Source organism: Polypterus senegalus, chromosome 2 (assembly GCF_016835505.1).
Source record: "Polypterus senegalus isolate Bchr_013 chromosome 2, ASM1683550v1, whole genome shotgun sequence".
In the NCBI taxonomy this organism is placed as follows: Eukaryota; Metazoa; Chordata; class Cladistia; order Polypteriformes; family Polypteridae; genus Polypterus; species Polypterus senegalus.
Genome location: NC_053155.1, coordinates 277,582,398 through 277,608,997, shown reverse-complemented (window position 1 = coordinate 277,608,997; position 26,600 = coordinate 277,582,398). Strand labels below are relative to the sequence as shown.

General features: G+C 36.7%; 1 protein-coding gene across 1 annotated transcript in view; it reads right to left on the bottom strand.

The window, feature by feature from the left end:
* The window catches only part of pgm2l1 (phosphoglucomutase 2-like 1), a 66,565-nt gene extending 42,079 nt beyond the window's left edge, over positions 1-24,486 (bottom strand). Inside the window, exons 1-3 of the mRNA XM_039745636.1 lie at positions 23,828-24,486; positions 10,802-10,969; positions 5,660-5,766 (exon numbers count right to left, since the gene is read on the bottom strand). Of these exons, the coding sequence (XP_039601570.1) occupies positions 5,660-5,766; positions 10,802-10,969; positions 23,828-23,929 (377 nt within the window). The 5' untranslated portion in view covers positions 23,930-24,486. The remainder of the gene's footprint in view (positions 1-5,659; positions 5,767-10,801; positions 10,970-23,827) is intronic.
* Positions 24,487-26,600: the final 2,114 nt, after the last annotated feature.

Genomic DNA, 26,600 nt, shown 5'->3' with positions numbered 1-26,600 from the left:
GGGGCTCAAAAGTAATTGGACAAATTAAATAACTGGAAATAAAATGTACATTTCTAATACTTGGTTGAAAACCCTTTGCTGGCAATGACAGCCTGAAGTCTTGAACTCATGGACATCACCAGTTGCTGGGTTTTCTCCTTTTTAATGCTCTGCCAGGCCTTTACTGCAGCGGCTTTCAGTTGCTGTTTATTTGTGGGCCTTTCTGTCCGAAGTTTAGTCTTCAACAAGTGAAATGCATGCTCAATTGGGTTAAGATCAGGTGACTGACTTGGCCATTCAAGAATTTTCCACTTCTTTGCTTTAATAAACTCCTGGGTTGCTTTGGCTGTATGTTTTGGGTCATTGTCCATCTGTATCATTAAATGCCGCCCAATCAATTTGACTGCATTTAGCTGGATTTGAGCAGACAGTATGTCTCTGAACACCTCAGAATTAATTCAGCTGCTTCTGTCCTGTGTCACATCAGCAATAAACACTAGTGTCCCAGTGCCACTGGCAGCCATGCATGCCCAAGCCATCACACAGTGTTTTACAGATGATATGGTATACTTTGGATAATAAGCCATTCCACGCCTTCTCCATACTTTTTTCTTGTCATCATTCTGGTAGAGGTTGATCTTGGTTTCATCTGTCCAAAGAATGTTTTTCCAGAACTGTGCTGGCTTTTTTAGATGTTCTTTAGCAAAGTCCAATCTAGCCTTTCTATTCTTGAGCTTATGAGTGGCTTGCACCTTGCACTGCACCCTCTGTATTTACTTTCATGCAGTCTTCTCTTTATGGTAGACTTGGATATCGATCGCCCCCCTGGAGAGTGTTGTTCACTTGGTTGGCTGTTGTGAAGGGGTTTCTCTTCACCATGGAAATGATTCTGCGATCATCCACCACTGTTGTCTTCCGTGGACATCCAGGTAGATTTTGCCACTCGTAATATTGTAGCAATTTCTCAGATGGGTTTTTATGTTTTGCAGCTTAACACTAGAATTACTTTTTCTTAAATCCCTTCACACCTCTCCGCGTTGCTGAGTTCACCAGTGCTTGCTTTCTTTCTCAGTCGCGTTCAGATGTACCAAACTGTAGATTTTGCCACTCATCAGACACTCCCCATCTGCCCGTTGTTTTGTTATACTTTTCAATACTTTTATACTGCTCAAACGGGCATGCTCAAAAATACACGTAATATTGTAGCAATTTCTCCACAGCATAGAGAAAGTGTGTACATTGCTTCTTACAGGAAAAGGCGATGGATGGGTTCCTTTTGTTTTTACAAGCAGCTTAAGGATGGCTTCTTTCACATGCATGGAGAGCTCCTTTGACCACATGTTGTCTGTTCACAGCAAACTCTTCCACATGCAAGCACCACACCTCAAATCAACTCCAGGCCTTTTATCTGCTTAAGCACATGATAATGACATAACGATGGACTTCTAGTGTTAAGGATGGCACACCTGCCCATGAAATAGCCTTTAAGTCAATTGTCCAATTACTTTTGAGCCCCTGGAATGAAGGGATTGTGTTTAAAAAAATGCTTTAGTTGCCTCAAATTTTTATGAAATCGTTTTGTTCACCCCACTGAATTAAAGCTGAAAGTCTGCACCTTTCTTTCCCATTCTGACATTCAGTTTGGAGTTCAGGAGATTGTCTTGACCAGGACCACACCCCTAAATGCATTGAAGCAACTGCCATGTGATTGGTTGATTAGATAATTGCATTAATGAGAAATTGAACAGGTGTTCCTAATAATGCTTTAGGTGAGTATATATATATATATATATATATATATATATATATATATATATATATATATATTATGCTAAGCTTTACTTAAATTGTTGTTATAACACATACACACACACACACAGCCCCTGACAAAAGTCTTGGCGCTTCTCTATTTTGTAGAAACTCCTGAAAAGCTAAAGCCCTCCCAAATGATGTTTAATGCACTGAAATAAATTAGTTTCACTGAAAAAAGATTTATCATTTAAACAAGACAGAAAGGTCAAAATTTGGGCAAGACAAAAGTTTTGTCGCCTATACAGAAAATGAACGACATTACTGCAAATCCAAAAATATGTCAGCAAATTAAATAGTGGTGCTGTGAGATCCAAATTTAAAATCTTGTATGACTTCCATGAGCTTGAAGGACAGCATCCATGCGGTTTGGCAAGGATTCATACAATTTATTGATGAAGTCATCAGGAATAGCAAAGAAAACAGTCTTGCATGCCTCCCAGAGTTCATCAATATTCTTTGGTTTCGTCTTCCATGCTTCCTCTTTCATCCTACCCCACATATGCTCAATGATGTTCAATGTATGGTGACTGGGCTGGCCAATCCTGGAGCATCTTGATCTTCTTCGCTTTATTGAACTTTGATGTGGAGATGGAAGTATGCGATGGAACACCATCCTGCTGCAGAATTTGGCCTTTTTATGGTTGGGAATTTAAGAGGTAGCTAAGATTTCTTGGTATTTTAGACTATTGATGTTGCCTTCCACCCTGCAGATCCCTCGCATACCCCCATACTGGATGTAACCCCAGACCATGATTTTGCCTCCACCAAACTTCACTGTTTTCTGGGTAAATCTTGGCTCCATGCGGGTTCCAGTTTGTACCCTGCAATATTTGCGGTGACTGTGGTGTAATTCAACAGAAGATTCATCTGAAAAATCCACCTTCTGCCACGTTTCCAGCGTCCATCCTTTTAGCAGGCTGTGGGCCTTGGCAAATGCCACAAGGTTTTTCAATTGTCTTTTGTTTAGTGCTGGCTTATGGGCACTGATTCGACCATGGAGGCCATTTCGAGACAGAATCCGACAAACTGTTCTGGTTGACACAGGAACTTCAGGTGACCAGGTCTCGTGGAGCTCTGCTGCAGTGGAAAATGGGCTGGCCTTGGATTTTCGAGCCAACAAACGGTCCTCTCGAGCAGTTGTCTTGCCGGGTCTTCCTGAACTGGGCTTGTCAAAAACGTCTCCAGTCTCTTCAAATGCTTTTTTTATCCTCTGAACTTGACGCTGAGACACATTGGTCTTCAGCCTCTTGATAATCAACACTTTTGTCTCAGGGTGAATCTTAGGCATGTTTGCAGAGGTCTAATTGCAGTTGATGTGAAGGTCTAGTGTACTGGGGTTCTTTTTTTATACACACCTGAGACCTAATTGATCCATTATTAGTCACAGGTGAAACTCATATGACAAGGCAACAACACTTATGTCTTGCCAAAAATTGACTCAATGGGCTTTACCAAGCTGTGAATACTTTTTGTCAGTTTCGTTTTGCACTGAAATATTATTACAAAAGCCCATGGGATTGAAATGACCCATTTCTTGTAACAAAATCTTGATTAGAAATATATTTTAGCGGCACTTCAGGTCAATTTGTACACAAGCGACAAGACTTTTGTCAGGGACTGTGTGTGTGTATATATATATATATATATATATATATATATATATATATATATATATATATATATATATATATATATATATATATATATATATATATATATATATATATATATATATATATACTGAATAATTCTACAAGCACATCAACTCAATATTCCGGCAATCCAATTCACAATGGAGAAAGAAACTAACCGACACATCAGCTTCCTGGACATCTACATTGAAAGAAGTAATGATGCCACCCTGACTACTAGTGTTTACCGTAAAGAATGCTATGCAGACAAGATATTACACTTCGCCAGCAACCACCCGATATCTCATAAGCGGGCGGTGTTAAAACTCTATTCAGAAGAGTCCACAACCATTGTAATACGAAGGAAACAAAAATGAAAGAGACGCTATCTCTTCCACCTTTTCACTTCAAACGGATACTCGAAAACATTCATTAATCGAAGCCTACACAGAAGACGCCAAAAAACTCAACAAACAATTGACTTGAATCATAACCCCCACCCAACCTGGCACTCACTCCCTTATCACCACAATGTGTCTGAAGGTGCTGCACGCATCCTGGCCAAGTCAGGTGTCAGAATAGCACACAAACCCATGAACAATCTGCGCACGGTCCTCTTTAATGGCAAAAACAAGAAATCGACAGCAGAAACACTAAACGCAGTATATAGCATTCCATGCAGTTCGTGCTCAGCGGTATACATAGGACAAACTTCAAAAAGAATCGCAACATGTATATAGGAACACCGCAACGCCGTCAGAAGAAAGGACGCACTGTCATTGATCTATAAGCATACTAAATCAACAGGACATACATTTAATTGGGACGATGTACAAGTAAAATTTAAAGCCAATAATAAAAGTGCTAGAGAGCTGGCTGAATCCTGGTTATCAAATGAGAACGCCATCAACAGACACTTGGACATAAATCCAGCATATACAAACTTAAGAACTTATTCTTAATAAACAAGACTTTACTCCCAACAACCTCACCCCCCCCACACAGACCTAGCCACATGTAAGGTAATGCTATATATTGCCTTTGATTCTTGTAAGTCTAAGCATTATCCTCTGATGAAGACCCCTGGTAGGGGTTGAAAGCTCAGGAATAAAAACTACTTTATGATACGTGATTCATTTTCTCCCTTTGTGGATCTCCAACTGCTAATATGCAAACCGTATCACAGACCTTCTCTTCCATATATATATGCCATAATGGATGGACTGGCATCACAACTGGGATGGCGATGCCTTGCCGTGAGGCTGTAAAGGACATACAACAGAAATGGAGTTGGATGGGAAGGATAATGGATGGACTTTAGGAGACATTATTTCAGAAACAAGTCATCCCCCAGTGCAAGCTGTGGCAGTGCTCCTCTGGCTTGGTCCCAGATTGACCAACCACAGGGTTGCCTGAGACTCGTACTTCGGAAGTTCAACCCCATTGGCATCCTTGGGTGCTACTGGGAGAAGACTTCTCTGTTTTGTGCAGCTTCCATATGGCCCAGAATTGCTTTTGTCGTGCCAAGCTGTGGCACCGAAAGTACTCCTGGCTCCAAACTAAAAGGAGGCGCCATGCTTCACTTTCAGAGTCAGAATCAGGAGGAGGATGACAATGCTCACAAAATCATTTTCTTTTACCCTCAAACAGTGTCCAAGGTAGCTATGTCCAGTGTTTGTGGCTCTGTGGCACTCTCTAGTGGCCACCAATATGTATATCAAAAAACACCCTTTCAACTTTTGCATTTCACCTTAAATGGGGAAAAAATGTAGACAAGTAAAAAATAAACTTCAAAACAGAAACAAATTCTTGTTGAAAAATTCTCAGTGTTGCACTACCCAATACTGTAATCCGATTGTATTTTGCTCTAACTGACATTAAATGAAATAATAAATCACTTAATAATATACTGTAGCATACTTAGGCAGTGTTCCATCATTAGGTATAATATGATCCTTTGGCACTTGCATGTCTTGCCAGCTCTAGGCCATAAAAGGCTGAGTCTAAACTTAAGGCTAAACTGCATGACCTGTTTTATGCAGATACGGACATTACAGAGGACACAAATGTAAAATATTGGTGCTTTTACATTAGCACAGTATGTCAAACAGAGAATATTAATGGCAATGTGTGCTCATTATATCTACATGTTAAACAATAAACTGGATTACCACAGACCACTTGAAATAAACCTATTGGTCCACGTATACTTAAAAAAAAGGTAAGAAACAAATTACCTTTCACTACTGCAGTTGGTAGAGGCATGTCCACGTGTATCATATCCTATCACAAAGCCCCTCTTTTTCAGGTCAGGAAAGCATCTTTCCAAGTAGCGATAGATACCCTATATTTAAAAGGTAAAATATAGCAACACATTGAAAGCTTTTTTAGTTTTAAATTACATTGTGGTTTAAAAATAAGCAATGTTACATATACAAAAGAAAAAAGCAAATAGAGTTTTAACACATACTGTAAAAGGGAAAAACAATTTATTGTAAAACTGGCTCACTGAAGAGAAACAATTTCACTACCCAAACACTACACACACACACACAATTTATGTAAGGTTAAACAAATTCTTCTTAATACAAGATTTTTATGCCTTGATTTTAATTTGTAATGTCAATTTTTATATACACATTGGCATTTCTCTTAGTTAAATGCATGTGGCTTTCCTAATCACAAATTCACTGCTGCTTTTCTAAAAAATCCAAGTGAAAACAAACTTAATACTTTCATTGTAGGTATGTCACTTTCATTCTACGGCACTTGAATTACAGTTTTGGATTATTGGTATTGTGCCTATTCTTTCGAACTCCTGGTTGGTTTAACTTAAATCACACAAACTTTAAAAAGGGCTAATCTTATTGTCACATCTATTGTGAATTAGTTTTGAAATAAAAATGCATGATTTACAGTGGTGTGAAAAACTATTTGCCCCCTTCCTGATTTCTTATTCTTTTGCATGTTTGTCACACAAAATGTTTCTGATCATCAAACACATTTAACCCTTAGTCAAATATAACACAAGTAAACACAAAATGCAGTTTTTAAATGATAGTTTTTATTATTTAGGGAGAAAAAAAAATCAGAAACATTTTGTGTGACAAACATGCAAAAGAATAAGAAATTAGGAAGGGGCAAATAGTACACATACAGTGGTGTGAAAAACTATGTGAGGGTGAACAATCCGCTCAGAGCTGGAATCCATTTAACTTTCATTTTAATTCAGCCTCAAATACTGCCCTAATAAAGAAAGAGATGCTTTACATTTATTAGAATGTAATGAACATGGCTACATTTGTCCATTCGACTATCCATCTAATCGGATTTATTTACAAAATCCTACCAACATTACTCCTCTGTCTTTTTTTTTACCTTATGTAAAATTTTTCCCATTTTAAAAAGGGCCTCTTCCTTTTTCAAGCTGCTGTATGGAACTTGCCCATTACAATAACACATTATCTTCCTTTTTACATTAGTTCAGCTCATTCTTAAATAGCCTCCATTACTCTGCTCCTGTGATTTCTACTACTACCACCATATTTTTGTAGTTTGCATATTAAAGAACCATCTGCACTTTGCCAGACATATTCCTTTGTGACACACTGTCTTGCATTTTTGTGTAGAATCAAAGCCACTCATCTGTGGGATTCTCGTCTTCCAGAGCAATAATTTTGTAATCACCAATTAAACAATATAATAGTAAAGAGAAAGCTAGATATGATAAAATCTAGTGGAATATCATGCATTGCACAAAAATAATTAATTAGATGAACATATAATGAAAAAAGATGAATACACATGTAATTAAATGAGATAATAGGAATCCGAACATCAATAAACAACCTCAAAATCTTATTGGATAACGGACACATAATCTATCATGTTTTCAGTCACAAAATACTATTAAATATGGGTGATATACCCAAAGGTATAACCATATAAAAATCACCAACAACTCTCCCACATTATAGCATTGTAACATAACCTGAACGAGAGTCAGTATACTAAAGAAAATCAAAAAACTTGTATTTGAATAATATACACCTTCAAAAACAGCAGTAGTGTAAAGTGCATTTAAGGCAAAGGCACCAGATTCATCCATTACACCTGCAGGCTTGTTATTCCATGGCTATGGATGGACACAATGTAAAACAGGCGCACTTCAGTAATGGTTCTCGTGAAGTCTCCAGCTTTTTAGCATCAGGTCTCAAAGAAAATTGAATTAATTTATTATGTTGCTGTGAATATTTTTTGAAGGAGACTTAATGTGATCAAGTTGCCTGTGTTGACTGGTTGTTTACATGCCTGCTAAAATCACCTTCACTTTGCACTACATGCACAATGCAAGTTGTGTCATGGACTCATTGTGAAAACTCTGAAAACAACCTTATAATTAGTCATATACTACAAGTCACTAATGGTGTTCTCACTCCAACGACTTATGAATGGTGCAACTTTTCAACGGCAGACTTTGTTATGTGCCTCCCATGTAAAACTCAATGCAAGTAGCTTCAAGGTGTAACCTGACATTGCCTGCTGGGCATAACAGGATACCCTTTGACCTCAAAAGCAAATCTAACAAGTCTAACCCTTATTCAATAATTCAGCTTATAATTCAAAGTAAACAATGGCGTTCTGAACTCCTTATTATAATAAATTAGGAAATCTGATGCAATAAAAAAATATTTATATTTAATTTGTAGCAAATAAGATACACACCAATTACTCAATCATTTTTCAATGCCACCTCTCTAAGAGGGGATAATTAGCTAATGGATTTAACTTTTTAAAACCTGATTTTCCAGTACTCTTTCTCTAACTATGTCCTTCCATGTCTGCACCTACCCAGACAGCTTTTCAGCATGAAAAGAATAAAGCTCAGAGGATACACCAGTCCTTTACAAAGCACTAAAATAAATTTCATTTTGATTCTTTTTTTTTTTTTTTTTGTAATGTAAATATTGACTTTTGAATGTTTACATTATGTATAAAAATGAATGCATCAGAGCACTTGCTTCCTACAGGGCAGGGACAGCCCTTTAATTAATGCTTACTACTTTCTCACAGGGTAGGACTTTTAAGTATTTAAATTAGCACAGAACATATAGCCTTTCTCTGTAATTTGGCATACGACTAATTTCTGCCAAAATTTATTACAGATTAAACTTTCTCTTCCTGGTGATTATCACACACTGTATATACAAAAAAGATGGTGGTTTAGGTGACTGTGCATTATGCCTAATAAGGCACACTTCAAATTCAGCAAATCTGTATTCAACTAATCTGTATCATAAACCAATCTAACACATATGTGGCATAGTAAGCCACCGTAGAAGAATTCAGTAGCAACTGCACAGGATCAATCAATCACACTGAAATCACTGGCACTATAAACACCCACACACAGGGCTGGGCAATATGGAAAAAAATCTTATCATGATTTTTCATACCAGTCGATATTGGTATATATCATGAAATGTGTTTCGCCAACGTGTTATTCGCAGCAAATTTGCTGCATCTGCCCTTGTTCAGTGAATTATTTATGGATAATTTGGCTCCAGAATGCTTTGTGAGGCCACTGTGACATCCTCAGGAGATGTAACAATCAACATTGGTGGGACCCTCCCCAGGTATATAAAGCTGATCATTTGCATTACAGACTCTGTAGGGTGAGTTATCGGTGCTTGTAGCAAAAATGTGCAGGTCAATCTTCGAGTTCCATGTCAATATAAGAAAAGGAGGCGATTGCCCCATGCATGCATAATATTTAGCCATGTGGCAGGGCAAGAGTCAAAACAAACCTTGAACAAGCCCTACACCCCTCACTCCAAACACAAGAGACTCTATGAAATAATAATAACGAAAGATTTATTACTATTTACAGATGTTTCTATCTTTTTGATAGAATAAAAAGTACAAAGGAAGCATGCACAGAAAGTTTAGAAAGCCTTCAGCACAACTTCAAAAAACAAAAAGCCAACAGCTTCAGTCAAGATATGCCACTTTGAATTTTCTGCCTTTAAAAGACAGACATTTTTTTCTGTCCTTTGACTACGATTTTGGTATTTCTGCTTTGTTTTGACGAAATCTATAATTGTGCAACTCTGAATGCATTCTTTCTTCTTTGATATCACACAGGCATGGTGGTACAGTGGTTGGCACTGCCGCCACACAGCTCAGGTCAGGTCATCTTTTTGGCCACCATAATCAGTGCAGTATAGCTGGCAGATGTTTCCCTAATCCTCAGGGACAATATAAAGATGATTGCATCATTATAATCCACTCAAATCTAGTTCAGTTAGTCCTTCCCCGTTGATTTTAATGAAATCTGGCAAGTTCAGCAAATATCGCCAAACATTTCTGTGATTTCGGGGAATTGACATCGAAGCGAACTCAGCAATGTTCACTCATAACTAATCACAATATAAATTAAATCACTATTGTTGTCAAGCTTAACGGTTTCTTTTTACGCCTAAGCAGGATGTGAAAATATCATAAGGTTAAATTTGGTTTAAACATTGTTTATTTTCTGTCAGAAGATGAACATGAGAAGTGTACTGTAGAACAATATACAACTGTATTTCAAATAAATAAAATTGGTACATATAATGAACTAAAAATCTTAATTCTGACTAGTTAAAAGCTTCAAGTGTTACCAGAGAACACAAACAAAATACACAACTAAACTCTTTGATCAATTCCAAATATATAAAATAGGCAATGCAAAATAAAGACATGTACTTACATACTATTTAAATGTAACTCATCCAAGTATTTATAAATATCCACAAATTCTTCCTAACACTGACACTCTAAATATCCATGAAATATGATCTCTTATTATAATTGCTGAACACTGACAGCTAAATGGGACTATTGATTTGCCTCACTGCATAGATGCAGGTTTGGCACCCTTTGTAATTTTATACCATAGTAATTCTGGATGTATACAGCTCTTTTAGATGCCTGCCGCTTAACACCTGTCATATATATTCTGAAGGTCCTCTTGACTTTTATTAGCAATACATAACTAACATCTGTGTCTATTTCTAATAACTCTGCTGTTCAACTGTTAAATATCACTTATAAAATATCAATAATAAAATAAATAAATACACAGGATCAGATTTTACATTGCTGTAATATTATAGTGAAAAATAACAATACAGCAATGTAAAATCTGATCCTGTGTATTTAATGGGTCTTTCAGGTGGAATGAGTCAGAAAAAAACACAAAAACAAACAAACAAACAAAAACAAAAACATAAAAGCATCTTGCTATTTAACAGTTTTCTTTACAGATTTAAGGGATAGAAAAAACTTACATGTGGCAATCTCAAGACTATCGTTTTTATATTATTTAGCAAACAGACCTGTGTAGACTGAATGATTGTCAGATCATTGATAAGGGAGAAACCAGCCCCCATGGCTGAGCGCAAGCCTGCAGTCCCAAAGGTCATTCTGTGGCACAGTCTTTCACGAAGCTCCTTAACTTTACCATCCTTCACCAGGCTTTCGATCTGGGCCCTTGTGTTTGGATTCTGCAAAATACAAATAAGGAAACTATTCTTTAAAATGTAAACTCTGTCTTCAAAAAATCACTTTGCTTCTAGCTCTTACCTAAATGTGTAACTATGAGCAATAAATTGAAAAAAACCTATGTATTATATAAAAAAATATATAATTCATTAAACTCGTTTAGGTCAACTTGGATAAATGATTGTGACACATAAATAATGCAGACCCTATTGTATTAACCATTTATGCAAATATTTAGATATAGTCTTCCCAAGATTTAAGAACAGAAACTAATCTATTAATTTTATCCCTTCACTTTCGACTTGTTTGGCCTTGCAGATTGGTACTTTGATGGGCATCTCATAACATAACATGTTTGATAAAGGCTACACCTTATCCTGGCACCCCCAGATGAAAAGGATGAACCAGCCCATTACACAGTTCCCTCACAGAGGTCAAAGTGGACATAAGCAATTCATATTAAATGGCATTGGGGTTGTGGGAATAAAACCAGTGCAGACAGCAGAAAACTATATATAGAGGGGTAAGAACACCAACAGCAGCAGCAGCAACAGCAGGAGGCAGTGTGAACTTTGGTCTTTGGTTCAAATCCTGCATAATGACATTGTTTGGCCATTAGAAAGTCACTTCACCTGCTTATGCTCCAACTGGAAAAACAAAAGTAATATAATTAAGTTGTACCTGAGATGTTACAGGTCGTCTTGGATAAATGCCAAAAAGCTAAATATGTTTTATTTATATAGCACATTTCCATACATGAAAGTAGCTCAAAGTACTTAACCATAATAATAGATAAACAGTTACAAAAGAAAGTTAAAAAAAAAAAAAAAAAAACAGTTAACAGTGGAGAATCATAATGTCTTGCCTAATTACAAACTATGTTCAGATGGCCAGGGAGGAACGGAAAATAAAAACTCCGGTTGGCATGATGTTGGAGAAAATAACCCGTGGGGTTCCAAGAACATGCTAACTTTAATAAAGGACAAAGACTGGGTGTGGGTTTAAAACCAAAAACACTGACTTCATAAGGCAGCTGCCCAAAATGTGTACAAGGGCAGAAAAACTATTTCTTTGAAAGAAAAAATTAGTGAAAGGAGAACATGCCAAATAACTACGAATGAATGTATTCTATAACAGCAATAAGTTGAACATTTAACTATGCTCTCGACCTCCAAAATTACTCACAGGTTCTTAGTTGTACATGAAAATGAACTATAGGCTTATATAGTGCTGCACCAAAAACTGACCTCAGGAGAAGGCTACTTTATGAATGTGCAAACACAAGGGTGTACCAGTGACAGCAAGAAAAAAAACAGAAAAGATGACTGTTGATCAGTGTTTTTCTCATTAACTAAAACAAAATATGCTGTAAATGAAAAACTAAATAATTTTGTTAACTAAAATAAACTATATAAAAACTAGAACTAAATGAAAATGGGGAAATAAAAATGAAAACAAAACTAGTTTTTCTAGTTTTAATAGTTACTGTACCACACTAGTCTTTGACCAAAATGTACATGCAAGCATACAGTTGCTAAGATATTTATTAAAGACATTAATTAAAAGTCACACATTTGTATAAGTAAGGAGCACTGACTCATGTACATGTGCAAGTATGCCTTGTTGCTGGCATCTAAATCTGTGGATTTCATTGGTCTTTTCATCCATTAGTCAGGTTTCCCTTATAATTTTTTATTGAATTTATTAAAAGCATGTAATGTCCCATACAATTAAGTCAAACTTAACAAAACTAAATTTAATTCAACCCTCACCCATGAGCCTTCCCTTCTATAACTGAGAGCAAATACCAAAGCCTCATCACTTGTCAATGATAAACTTGTCAAAATTGATCGTCAGTCACAGAAGCCCTGCTGACAATAAATGGCAGGCAACTTTCACTAACCTTTAATGAAAAGGCACTTAAATTAAAACATGCCACAGATTACTTTGAAAAAGTTTGAAAATTATAGCCATGAAGGATTTGTCAAGTTCAAATTTCCACCTCACACTTCATATTCACTCAGAATTTAGTATGGTAGGACATGCAACAACTAATCACAATAATGGATAATAATCAATTATGAAAAATATTAGACACTAACCTTTCACTGATTAGTTGATTGCATCACTACTTAATTCAGTTAGGAATACATTTGAAAAAAGGCAGACGTTAAACAAGTGCCAAAAAAGACAGTGCGACCAAAGATTTCCAGAGTTTGGGAGCACATTGCTCTAAACGCAGACAAAAAAGTTTGTGACTTGCAAAATGTGTAGGTCTGCCCTCTTATGGCACGAGAACACAACAGACATGCACAAACATTTCAACAGGACACATATTGTTACAGGCTCTGTGAAGGAGGAAGACTTTCAAGTACTGGGATGACAGAATGTTATTGCAGAGTTATAGGATACAGATATATCAATGTAATGTTTGTTGGGCTAGGCAGAATGACATGACTTACAGTTTGAAGTGAGGAATAATCAGAGTCGTAGTCCAGCCCTCTAAATGCAAATAAAACACTAGTACATGTAACAGCTATCATGATAGACGAGTAAAAAAATAATTAACCAATAGCTAGTCAATGTTCAGATTGCACCATAATTGCATTTTTTTTCCCCCACACATGTAATGTTACCGTGTGCGTTTACAAAAAAAAAAATGGCTACGAAGAAATGTACGTTTCTGTTCAAGCAGAAAACTTTTTTTTCAGTCTTGTGTGCAAAGGAAATCAAAGACTCCAGTACCATACAGATGGAAAAAAGCAGTGATGAATCCCACAGAATATTAACCGTGACTGAAAAGAACATCACTCATTCCGAGTCAAAGGATAGGAGCAGGGTGGAAAAGCGAAAGTTCTAGACTAGTTGTCTATCGGACTTCAGCTGGCTTTTATACAATCATGAGGAAAACGTGATAACGTGCAAGAAATGATTTAGCTAGTAACAGATTTTCTGGCAGGATCACACCATTTGAAGCGTGAAAATCTAACACCACACTCCCGACAGCAAATGACATTCAGCAGGATGTGACAGTGTGTAGGCTGCAAGCTAATGTGCCAAATAATCTGCGGTGGTAAAAAGTTTCCAGACTCAAAAAAGACTAATGATAATGCAAAAAAATAAACTTCCAGTTAAAATAAACTCAGCATATTACGTAACAAAGGAAGAATTGGGTTTCACACAAATTAAACCACTTGTTTTTCTGCAAAATGAAAATAGTCTGGACCTTTCCCCAACATCTGACAACAATGTAAGATGTACTGAACTAATTCCAAACATTACTGTAGACTTAGCAAAGAAAAAAAAAATAAATAAAAAAATAAGAAGAAACTAATAAAGTCACGATGGTGCAACAGACTCTTCTGTAGTGGCATACTGTGGTGATCAGATATTTACATGATGCTCTGCCTGTGAACCATCTCTTTCACAGAAACTGAAAAAAACAGTTTAAATTACACGTTCAATTTTATAGTGTTAGTTTAATGTAATTCTGAATACATAAGCCACACTGCAAGCTTAATTAAATTTATTAAAAACTGTTGTGTCTTAAGGAAATTGTGTGTATGTACTCATTGCACACCCAGAGCCAAAAGTGTTCTATTTATAACTATTTATTGTTAATGTATTACTTTATAAAAATTAAATAAAAGCCTATATTTTATTTAAAATATCTACAAATAGCCCTGTTTATTTCGTGAAAAATTCAATTTAATGAACTTTACATGCTTAATTTCAAATGATTTTTTTTATAATGCAAATGATCGATTGACAAAATAAATCACCAGATTAATCAATTATCAATATTGTTGGTTGCAGCCCTAGTATTTAGACTGAAAAATCTTTATATGCCAGAGAAGGTAGGAATTTCTGCCGATATTGCTTGTTTATTGATGGTACCCTTGCAGGGACAGATTGAGCAGATGCATAGCATGCAGTCAATGCTATCAACTGAGCCAACGTTACACATATACATTTAGTTGCAACACAACTTCTCACCATCTTGACCTGTCTTAATATCCAAAGTGGGACAGAAAGGGGAAAAAAATGAGCCATTTTCAACTTATTTCTTAATCATGTAATTATTTGGAGATATAACTGAATAAACAATTCAGAACATTAAACTTTTCAACAGTCAAAGGCAACCAAGATGGCATAACTTTCTGATGAAAACACTGCTAAAAAAGTTTTACATATACACTATATGGGCAAAAGTATTGGGAAGCCTGACATTACACCAACAGGGACTTTAATGACACTGTATTCAAATACATGGACTTTAGTATGAAGATAGATCCCCTTTTGCAGCTACAATAGCTTCCACTCTTCTTGGAAGGCTTTCCACAAGATTTTAGAGGCTTTCTTGGGAATTTGTGACCATTCATTCTGTTGAGCAATTATGAGGTCAGCCACTGATATTGGACGAGAAAGTCTGTCTCACAATCTCCATTCTAGTTCATCCTAAAGGTGTTAGATGGGGCTGAGGTCAGGGCTCTGTGCAGGGTAGTCAAGTTCTTCCACACCAAACTCATCCAACCATGTCTTTATGGATCTTGCTTTGTGCACTGGGGCACAGTCATGCTGGAATAGAAAAGAGCCTTCCCCAAACTGTTTTCACAAAGTTGGAAGCATAGTGTCATCCAAAATGTCTTGATATGCTGAAACATTAAGATTGCCCTTCACTGGATGTAAGGGGCCTAGCCCAAACCATGAAAAACAGTCCCACACCATTATCCCTCCTCCACTAAACTTCACAGCTGCACAATGCAGCCAGGCAGGTAACATTCTCCTGGCATCCACCAAACCCAGATTTGGCCATCTGACTGCCAAACAGAGAAGCACAATTTGTCACCATATGTAACAAATTACCACCACTCAATCCGACACTTGCCATTTGTCTTGGTGACATGAGGTTTACATGCCGCTGCTCACTTATGGAAAAACATTCCATGAAGCTCCCGCTGCGCAGTTTTTGTGCTGACATGAATAACAGTGGAACCTTGAAACTCTTTAGCTATGGAATCAGCAGTGCATTGGTGACTTTTACCCACCATGCACCTTAGCAGTCATTGACCCTGCTCTGCGACTTTATGTGGTCTTCAGTTTTGTGGCCGAGTTCCTGTTGTTCCTAAATGCTTCCACTTTCCAATAATGCCATTTACAGCTGACTTTGGGATGAAATTTCATGAACCGTCTTATTGCAAAAGGTGGCATCCTATCACAGTACCACACTTGATACCATTGTGCTCTACAGAATGGCCCATTTTGTTTCACAAATGTTTGTAAAAGGAGACTGCACGGCTAGGTGCTTGATTGTATATACCTGCGGCAATATGTCTAATTGAAACACCTGAATTCAATAATTAAGAGGTGTCACAATACTTTTGTCCATGTATATTTTTATTAAAGCATAGATAAAAAAATAAATATCAGATAGCTGTGAGATTCATTAAACCCTACTAGTCTCAATTGTGAAACTGGAAAGACTGGCATTTACCGGCAACTCTTTTAGTTTTATTGTAATAACTGATTTGGAATACTAATTCATAATGTAATCCATTTTGTAGGTCTTGAGAAATTAGTCTGTTATAATGGTAGTGACAAAAGTGAATGAAACTAGACAAATTTTGATTAATGCATACACACTTCTAAATGGGTTAAAGAATTTATAGTTAATGATCTTTCTTTATCTTCCAATATATGAAGTCTCAAGCTTATAATAGCAAAACCCTGCTTTAGACCACTCATTTTCAAACACATTATCAAAACTGCATGAACAATTTTGATTGAGTGAGATGTAGAGGTTGAAAAGGAAAAAAGTGGTTCAATAATTTCTGAATGTCAAAGAGGGTTTTCCATCACCTACATCAAAGTCTATCTGCACAACTCTTTCCAAACAATGCATGTTTGAGGCATTGAATTTCATCACAAAATGCAAAGTAACTGGTCTGTATTGGCTGGTAATGCTCAGAGTGTTGCAAAGAGTCTAATGTTATGTTGTAACGTAGGAGGCTACATCATGCTACCTCAAGGAGATGACCTTCAGGATGTCCAAATGCAAAGTGTACATTTCTAGACAATTCTCATTCCAGCTACAGTCCTCTACTGTTTAACTTTTTCATATGAATGACTACCTTCTGAACTCAGGAGAAGGTTTGTCAATGGAAGGCCATTTAAGAAGGCCGAAAGTAATTATTATTAATTACATTATAGCTGGGGCTCCCAAATTAACCTGCTTGGGGAGTAAATTTGCTTTTAAAAAAAAAAAAAAATGACAACACGAAGAACCGTTTTAAGAATTTCCAAAATTCTGGGTGAAGGCAATAACAAACATCACACTGATTGATGTGGTCTCTTCAACTCAGTGTGTTTTGTTCTGGTATACCAGTATCTGCACTTCATTAGTTGTTTCTGAATAGCATTATTATGTGCTATTAATGTTGTTATTTGAACTTAAAATAAAATGGTTAAAAACAGTATCTTAAAATTTCCTGTGTGTCAATCACTTTATTATGCTGGAAGTTGCTGAGCAAAACAGGATGGGGATGAATTTACTTTCAAAAAGTTCCCAGGGGGTAAAACAGGACAAAAAATGGTGGGAACCCCTGCATTATAGCCTATGATTTTAGGTACCAAAGATATCATTTTATGATAAATTGGTACCCAGGGCTGGATTAAATATTCTTTGCTGTGACTTAAATCGTCAAGCATTAAAAAACCCCTTGGTACTATCTAAAAGTTGCTGGAAGTACTTAGCAATGTCCCAAAAGTACAGTGATAATGTACTTGTACAGCAGAATACCATGCTCCCAAGAAGAAATAAACTAATATTATCAGAACCATTAAAAGACTCAAAAGAGGTGCAAATATGAAGTAATTTCAATCACAGCCCCGCTGGTGTACACACCATCCCAAGGAGGTTTCAAGTATACTGAATTGTTTCAGGTATCTATTTTTCATAGTATACATATCAATAAAATTAAACTGCTTGGCATCAAGTTTGAGAGATATACCAACAACTTTGTTATTTGCAGTCTATAGCCATGGTCAATAAGTCATGGTATCTGCTTCACAGGATGTGCTTTCTAAAATATTTATTTTATTGAAATATTGAAAGCACACATCCTGAAAGATGTTCTTCAAGGTTAGCTGGCAACTCAAAATTGACCACTTTATGAGTGAATGATTGGGTGTAGATGTGCACGCAAGTGTGCCCTGGTCAGGAATGGCGTCAGCTATGGGATGGATGGTGCTAAGACATACTCCAGCCACCACTCATTTATATTAATAAGGTTTTACTACAGACAAGTTGGCACCTTTTTCTGGTGCGGACACTCTTCAGCCACTTTTGTAGGTTGGAAATTCACTTTCAAGTCACTTTTCACCAAATCCTATCTACTAGTAAGGTTACTAAAATGTACTAAAAACAGAATACAAAAATATATAAAGATTTTTTCTTTTTATTAAAAAAGATTTAAAGTTCATGAAAATATACCACATTTTAAATTAAGAGTGCCACATAAAAGTTGCCTAGAAGTTGTTTTCTTCACTTCTTTTTATTTTTTTTTTTAGCCAGTTTCAGTTATAATTACACAGGTGACCACATAGTGTTTCTTTTTCTTGTGGTTTACAAATTAAAGTGTGTTTTAGATGTAAAGGGGCTAAAGAATTAGACCTGAACTATGCTTCGCCTGCCTGTGCTCTAACTGCAGAAGAAAAAGTAAACAGTTAAAACACAAACTGATGCTGTAAGCTGGCCTAGACAAAGGTGTTAGCCATTTGAAAATGTAAGTATATACTCCATGGAATGTTTTCTTTTTTGGACATCTGTGGACATAAAAAGATTTGATCATCAATTAAACAGTATCTATAGATAGAGATATAAAAATATATATGCCACATTAGGGCTATGCATTTTTTTCCAATTATATTGTTTAATTAAAATCAACATTTGAAGGCAACATTCAAACGCAGAAATCTCGCCTTTTTTATTAACAAATAGTTAAAACAGCTGAATAAACACCCTAGTTTGATTAGTGCATGGCACTTCTTGAATGAGCTCACGTCAAAGAAAAGTAGTAACATTAGGTCAGTTGTCTGCAATTAGTATTAATATGAAAGATCGGATAGTAAACAAACTAATGAAAAAAGCAAAGTTTACAAAAAGACAACAGCAGTAAAAAGCTGCAGCACATCCAATTTATTTCATCACTTAAGACAAACATCCAGTAGAATTTAACCAATCCGAGAAACTATGGGAAGACGACAAAGCCCCTTCTTCAGCATGAACCGCACAAGGCAAACTCTCTCTTATATATCCAGTTAGAGTGATTAAATCAGAAAATAGAGCATGCCTTATCTGGGGCTAGGGGATAAAATATACCAGAGATGTTCAGAGCAACTTCTTGCCCTGTAACAGTGGCTAGGCTACAATGGGAGAGAAGAATGAACAGGCTATGAGTAATGAATGGTTGGAGGCCAATCAGAGTGCACTAGGAGGAAATGACTTGTCTACAGTGGTATTTCCCAAATGTTGATCCTTGAACCAGCAACCAGCCCTCAAAAAATTTTTATTGTTCTGAAAGAATCAGGCAAGGTGTGTATTTTAGCAAAGTAATATGTCACCAGTCCGTGGCCTTCTCCACTGCAATATATCTGTAAGCTCGATCTGCCCAATATTGAACTGATCTAATGCTACTAAATGCAGATGCAGGAAACTAAACCATCCACCCTTACCCCCCAAATACAATCTAATCTTCAATGTAATGTTAGAAAATCTGTAAAGGTCCGTGACAAAATTCTCAATAAACTAAAAATAATATACAAGTCAAGAAGGCTAAAAACCACTACTCTATAGGTGATAACTCTGGTGAGCTGTAGCAGTGGGAAGAAGTTGGCTGGTGTGCTTGTTTTTAGGGGGGGAAATAAATAAAATGAGAAAACTAACCTGTGATAGAAGGAGAAAGCATGTTTATGCTATAGGGAAGAGCACGGAGAAGTAGAAAATACAAAACGTTGTAGGGAAAATGACAGAGTTTAGGGAAAAGTTGCTAGTAAATGATGTGAAAGCTACAGAAGAGAATCAATATTGCAAATATAAAAACACCTTTTCCTACTGTCGATAATAATGATATATTTGCATATTAAAAAAATAAAGGTTTTATTTTTTGGTCTGTTACCAGCAATATGCCAAATGTACATTTTGTAGTTCATTGTATAATTTAAATAAACATTAATACTTTTCCACATCTGAAATTTACAAGTACACCCCTACATTTACCACTACTTTAAATACCTAACATTAGAATCAGGAGCAAAATATTAGAACATCACTAGAGAGTATCTTGGTGGAACATGTCTCATTTCAACCTCAGACATTTAGTGTGGTTAGTTAGCTCTTTGTTGTTCAAGTGTGGTTACCACCATGCCTAGATTGAAAGACCTCTTGGAGGCTTTCAGAAAGAAAACTATAGATGTCAGAGTCTGGGAAGGAATTTAAAAAGATCTCCAAACAATTGGAAATCAACCATTTCACAGCTCATAAGATCATCTACAAGTCTACATCTACAGGCCCCTTCTTCAGGCAAGATGTAATCAAGAAGGGTCTTGAGTTGCCTTGAAAGCTTGCATATTGTAATCTTTTTAGTTAGCCAATAAAAGGTGGTATGTTACTTGACTTCTCACTACAGAACAAAATTAAAAAGGTAAACTGTGCAATAGTACAAACTTTAAAACATAATTATATCAACTGCCAATACTTTTGCACTGAGGATTTGAAACACCATAGCGTTATAAGTACATGTAAAATGCATCGCTAATTATTAATTACATCCAACATTAATAAAAACTGATTTATGGATTAATTAATAATGAATTAAGGTACAAAAGTGAGTAAAATGAAAAGCCGGTTTCTACATCTACTACTGTTCCCACAAAAGGTAAATCACCCACAACCACAAGATGTAATGTATATGAAATGAATAACTGGTTGCCACAAACATTAAAAAATGTCCATGAAAAAACAGAAACCAAAATATCCTTATTAAATGAAAGCAATATATTCCTGATGCAGGTCAATTTACACTTGTGCCTGGTTGCCAAGAAAGTCAGTTTAAATCCAGAAAAAAATCAAAATAAATTCCCCTTTATAATCCTTGCATTTTCCAACCTACTCAAGCAAAGCCTGAATTAAAGGGTACCAGAGCCTACCTGCAGTGCATGGCACAATCTGCCAATCAGTTACAAATACATCACAGACGTCACTCAGTCAAAACCCTGCTGAAGTGGAACTCAACTCTGGTCCTGGAGATCTGCAGTGGCTGTAGGTTTTTGCTTTAACCACACTTTTAATTAGAACCCATTTATTTTCTATTAAAGCAGTATGTTTTTTTTGGGCATAGCTTTAGTTAACTCATTTGTTAAATTTTAGAAACACTTGTTTGCCCATTTAAGTTTTAAAACTGTTGCATTAAGGTTTTAAGTGTTGCCCAGTTTCTTAACCAGTCATCAGTTAACAGTGGGGTACAAATGAAAAAGGAACCTCCCACTAGCTCTTTTGATTTAAACCTGTGCATCATAAAGCATCCCTGTTGATATAATGTTTTGAAATTAATAACAAAGAAGGGAAGGACAAAGAGGTACAAATCTTTTCTGGGTCACAAAACATATGGATAAGGCTCTCAGAAAAATGCAAAAATTGCAATATGCAAAATGCAATATGATAAAGATTATCTGGGAAGAAAGAAAGCACAAACAAGAAATACAATTAAACAGCAAGTTTCATTACAAAGCTTCTAAATACAAAACAGGTTGGAATGAAAACCTGCAGCCACTGTGTATCTCCAAGACTGGAGTCAAGTACGCCCACCATACTGCATATTTAGGTTCTTCTTAAAAACAGTGCATCAGCTTCATGTTTCATGGCCAACCTGCTAGTTACTTAGTGAACAGTCTCTTCATATTTTTGAAAATCACCTTCAAGTCATGTAACTCTGCAGCTAATGTTTTGTGAACTGTAAACAGGAAGGTTGCAGGGTTTATTTCCTCTACAACTTACCATGACCCCAAACATTTGCTCAACTTCCTAGCATTCCAAATGTAGAAATATGAAAACAAGTGTACTAGGTACCCAACATGTAATGTAATACAAATCTGATTACATCAATACTTAAAAAATGACTAATACTGTATATTCCATAACTGATAAGTTGTAAAGTCATTTTCATTGATGTGATGTGTGAATATAGTGGTTGTAATGAAGCCTTATACATTAATTACTGTTCCAGAATAAATAAACCAAATTCCATAATTCAGACCCTCTAAGATTATTTGATTTAAAAATATCTAAACAATTTCATGGCAATCAATGTACTAATTTACCAGAATGTTATTCATTAAATGCCTCATTATTAACTGTAACAATCTGTCAGGAGATTTATCAAGCTGAAATCATCTACAGACATGTTAAAATAATGCCCAATCTAGGTTTGGGTTCTACTTTACTGCAGTAAGGATAGGCTCCCTACAACCCTGAAATGGATTAAGCATGTTTTTCTTTTTATGTAGACTGATGAAAGAAGATGGAGTCCAGAATTGGGTATCTTTAATTACTACCAAATTATTATATGGGTTGGGTTTATTAGGATATTGGCCTTGAGTATGGTCTTGAGTAGGCCAAAATGTGTGAAAACGTATTTCACGCAACACACTGAAAATATGTAACTATGTAAACAGGGTGCCTATCACAAGTTAAAAACAAATACCCTCAGTAGAAACATAATGTTTCAGGTTCTACAAATATACAGTAAAGAGTTCATAACCCAGCAATTTTATCCAAAATGATGCCAATGAATGCCATTTCATTTCTAGGCTAAAACAATAGCAATAGATTAAAAAATTTGTAATAAATTAATATTACACCCATGTATCTATAAAGTGCACCTTCAGTTTGTCCACCTCATAACCAGAAAAGTATCCAATAGTAAAAAAAAATAAAAAGGACTACATAGGATATAATAACATTTCTACCAAACACTGAAAGGCACGCTAATCTTTTAATTGTAGTTTTCATTTTTGTTTATTAACACATTAAAGCTTGGCCGGTTGGTTTGACAGAGTGAGTGGTCATGTACAGCATCCAGCTCTGCCTCACCCTATGACTCAGAGCTCAAGTTACTGTCCTGCTTAATAAATATCACAGATATAAAAACATCAGTGTACATGGAATGGTGCTCTGTAAAATAAAAATAGCTCTACTGAGTGGCTGTTTAATAAAGGTTGATTTTTACTTGCTTATTTTACTAAGGAAGAAAGTAAGTCACTGTCCTAAACTTGCAATTGCACAACAAAGGTGTCTGTTTCGTCAATCGAAACAGCATCACCACACTCCATGCAGCAGTGACTAGTGATGTGCCAAAATGTCACTTAAATCAATGAAGCCATGACACCAGAGAGCACAAGGTAAATTAATCAAGGAGTATAATTTTTGTACTAATTACAATAAAACCTTACCAGAGCTACAAAGGTAGAGGTTTGCAAAGATAGATGTAGGTCTCCTGAATAAATCATGTCTTGTATACTTAACAAAATGACTGGGTACAGGAGTTATTAAAACCTTTACCATATTTTTTTTTTTTGTTTCACAAACCAGGTTCTGATTAAGAGATGCAAAATGTTCCCCATACATGACACAATCTATGGCAGTAATCTAGTAACAAGGTGCGTCACGTATTTGCTTTCGTCCTCATTTAAATTTATGGAAGCCCCCTTGGCGATGCAGAGCAAGCCATATTCTGTCATAATGAAATCTTTATACCCTTGTCGAAGAAAGGCATACACAAATTTCCCCAACAGGCACCTCTCACCTTATCCCAAGTCATCCACTGCCAGATTGCTTTGTCCAGTTGGTGGTCTCCCGTTGACTGGGATATAAGATTAGCATTTACGTCCTCCCCGCATTCCCCCATAATTGCTCAATTTCTTTATGATCGATTAAGTAATGTCGTGCTGCAGGATCCAAAAAAGGGAAAGACAAATCAACGAGAAAAATCGTGTAAAGTTTTCTTCAGAATTCAAAAAAGCCTGTTGAAGCCGGAGAGTCCGTCATTATTATCCAGTTTACTCCAGCTTGGGGTTCACATTTTCTTTCCTTGCTGTTAAAACGATGCTTCGTTATGTTTCAGTCATGATTTAGCTAATGTATCTTGATTTCTTGACTACTTTACAGCCTGGTTACGGTAAATGTGCGAACTGAAAATCCAACTATAATAGTTTTGTTTTTCCCGTTAAAGGAAAAAACGGCGCAGGTTCCTGTCCCTGCTTTCGTATTGTGGTCAACCGCTTGACAGTAGAACCAGTCTTAAATCCACGGTTAAACAACCGTTGTCTTTTAAATTCACAAACAGTCATATCAAAAAAAACAACATTTCGAGAATAATTATTCCACACTAAAGAATGAACAGAAAGTACGAGGTCCCTAACGCAGCAATGTCCGCAGAATAATCTCACGCCTCAGGCAATGCTGCAAATGCATTATGGATGTTGAGGTGCCTAAAAGTAAGGTCGTTGTCTGCGATTGGCTGATACCGAAAACGGAAGAAACTACAAACAGCCCCACAATGCCCCGGGTCGAAGCGAATTCTGAGATGGCAACAGCTGTTGTTCTCCCGTAGCAACCAAGGTAGACGTACATATTGTTATTAATAGGAGTGCTGCCGCACCACTATTTACTGATATTTTAGCTCCCAAAGCTTGTTGTGTCCTCTCGCTTCACTGTACAATGAATCATTTACTTGGTTAAAATATAACCGTTATTAAAGGTATTTTCATTTGGAAAGAGAACCATGGCAGGACCAAACTATTCTATAGCAGGTTCGTTGCTTTTAAGCAAATATCCTGAATTCACCGAAATAAATTTGAAAGACAAGGAATGCTCTCTTAAATAAAGATAATTTAGGGTCCAGGGAAATATGTGTGGTTGTGCCAAGAAGCATCATACATTTATAGTCTCCTGCGTTTTTAAGGGATTTTCTTCTTTCTTTCATAAGCCTTTTCTTTAGCCTTCGCCACCTCTCTCTCTCTACACCTTGCGCCTTATCTCGTTGTACTCGTCTACTTTCTACATCTCTTTGAGTATCCGACTTCTTCTTTGCCATCCTCTTCCTCTGTATACCCTCCTGTACTTCCCCATTCCACCACCAGGTTTCATTTTCCTCCTTCCTCTGTCCAGATGTCATTCCAAGCACCTTTCTTACCGTCACCCCTACTGCATTTGCTGTAGTTGCCCAAATGTCTGATAACTCTTCACAAACACCCAGTGCCTATCTCACCTTCCCCCTAAACTCAACCTTGCAGTCTTCCTTTTTCAACTTCCACCATTTGATCCTTGGCTCTGCCCTCACTCTCTTCCTCTTTTTGATCTCTAACATCATCCTACAGACCACCCCTGCCACCACTTTTCAGTCTCCTTCAGATTGACTCTTCTGCATAGGATGTAATCTACCTGTGGGTATCTTCCTCCACACTTGTACATCACCCTATGTCCTCTTCATAAAATATGTATTCACCACAGCCATGTCCATTCTTTTGGCCAAATCCATTGATGATAATCTGCCCTTCTTCATTCCTCTTCTTGACACCATACCTACCCATCACCTCCTCGTCTCCTCTGTCCCCTTCACCAACATGTCCATTGAAATCTGCTCCAATCACCATTTTCTGTCCCTTGGGTACACTGTTTATCACTTTATCCAACTCACTCCAGAAATCTTCTTTCTCATCCATTGCACACCCAACTTGTGGGGCATATGCACTAACAACATTCATCATCACACCTCCAATTTGCAGCTTCGTAATCGTCACTCTTTCTGACACTATTTTCACCTCCAAAACACTCTTGACATACCGTTCCTTCAGAATAACCCCTACCCCATTTCTCCTCCTATCCACACCATGATTGAACAATTTGAATCCACCTCCAATCCACCTGGCCTTACTCCCCTTCCATTTAGTCTCTTGCATGCACAATATATCAACCTTCCTTCTCTCCGTCATATCTGCTGAATCGCTCGCCTTACCAGTCATACTGCCAACATTCAAAGTTCCTACCATCAGTTCCATTCTCTTTACCTTTCTCCTCTCCTCCTGCCTCTGGACATGTCTCCCCCCTCTTCTTCTCCTTCTTCAGCCAACAGTAGCCCAATTTCTGCCAGCACCCTGTTGACTAACAGTACTGGTGGTGGTTGTTGTTAACCTGGGGTTCGACAGATCTGGTATGAAAATTTGCATTGTTGTCCACATATTGATGTGGCAAAATTTTACACCGGATGCCCTTCCTGATGTAACCCTCCCCATTTATCCAGGCTTGGGACTGGCATGAAGAAACACACTGGTTTGCGCATCCCCTGTGGCTGGGTTTACATCATAATTGTTAATTCAAGGTATGAATATGAGCATGCTAATGATGTCAATTTCCACATCTATGTGAATGTTAAAGTCACTCAAAAAATAAACATATCATAATTGGTGGCTAATACTGATAAATAGTTGCTAAACTTGAATAAAAAAATTAAAAAAGGTTAGGTGGTCTATAAACTGATAAAATTAAATACTGTATGTTTAATTCAGTTTAAATCTGTA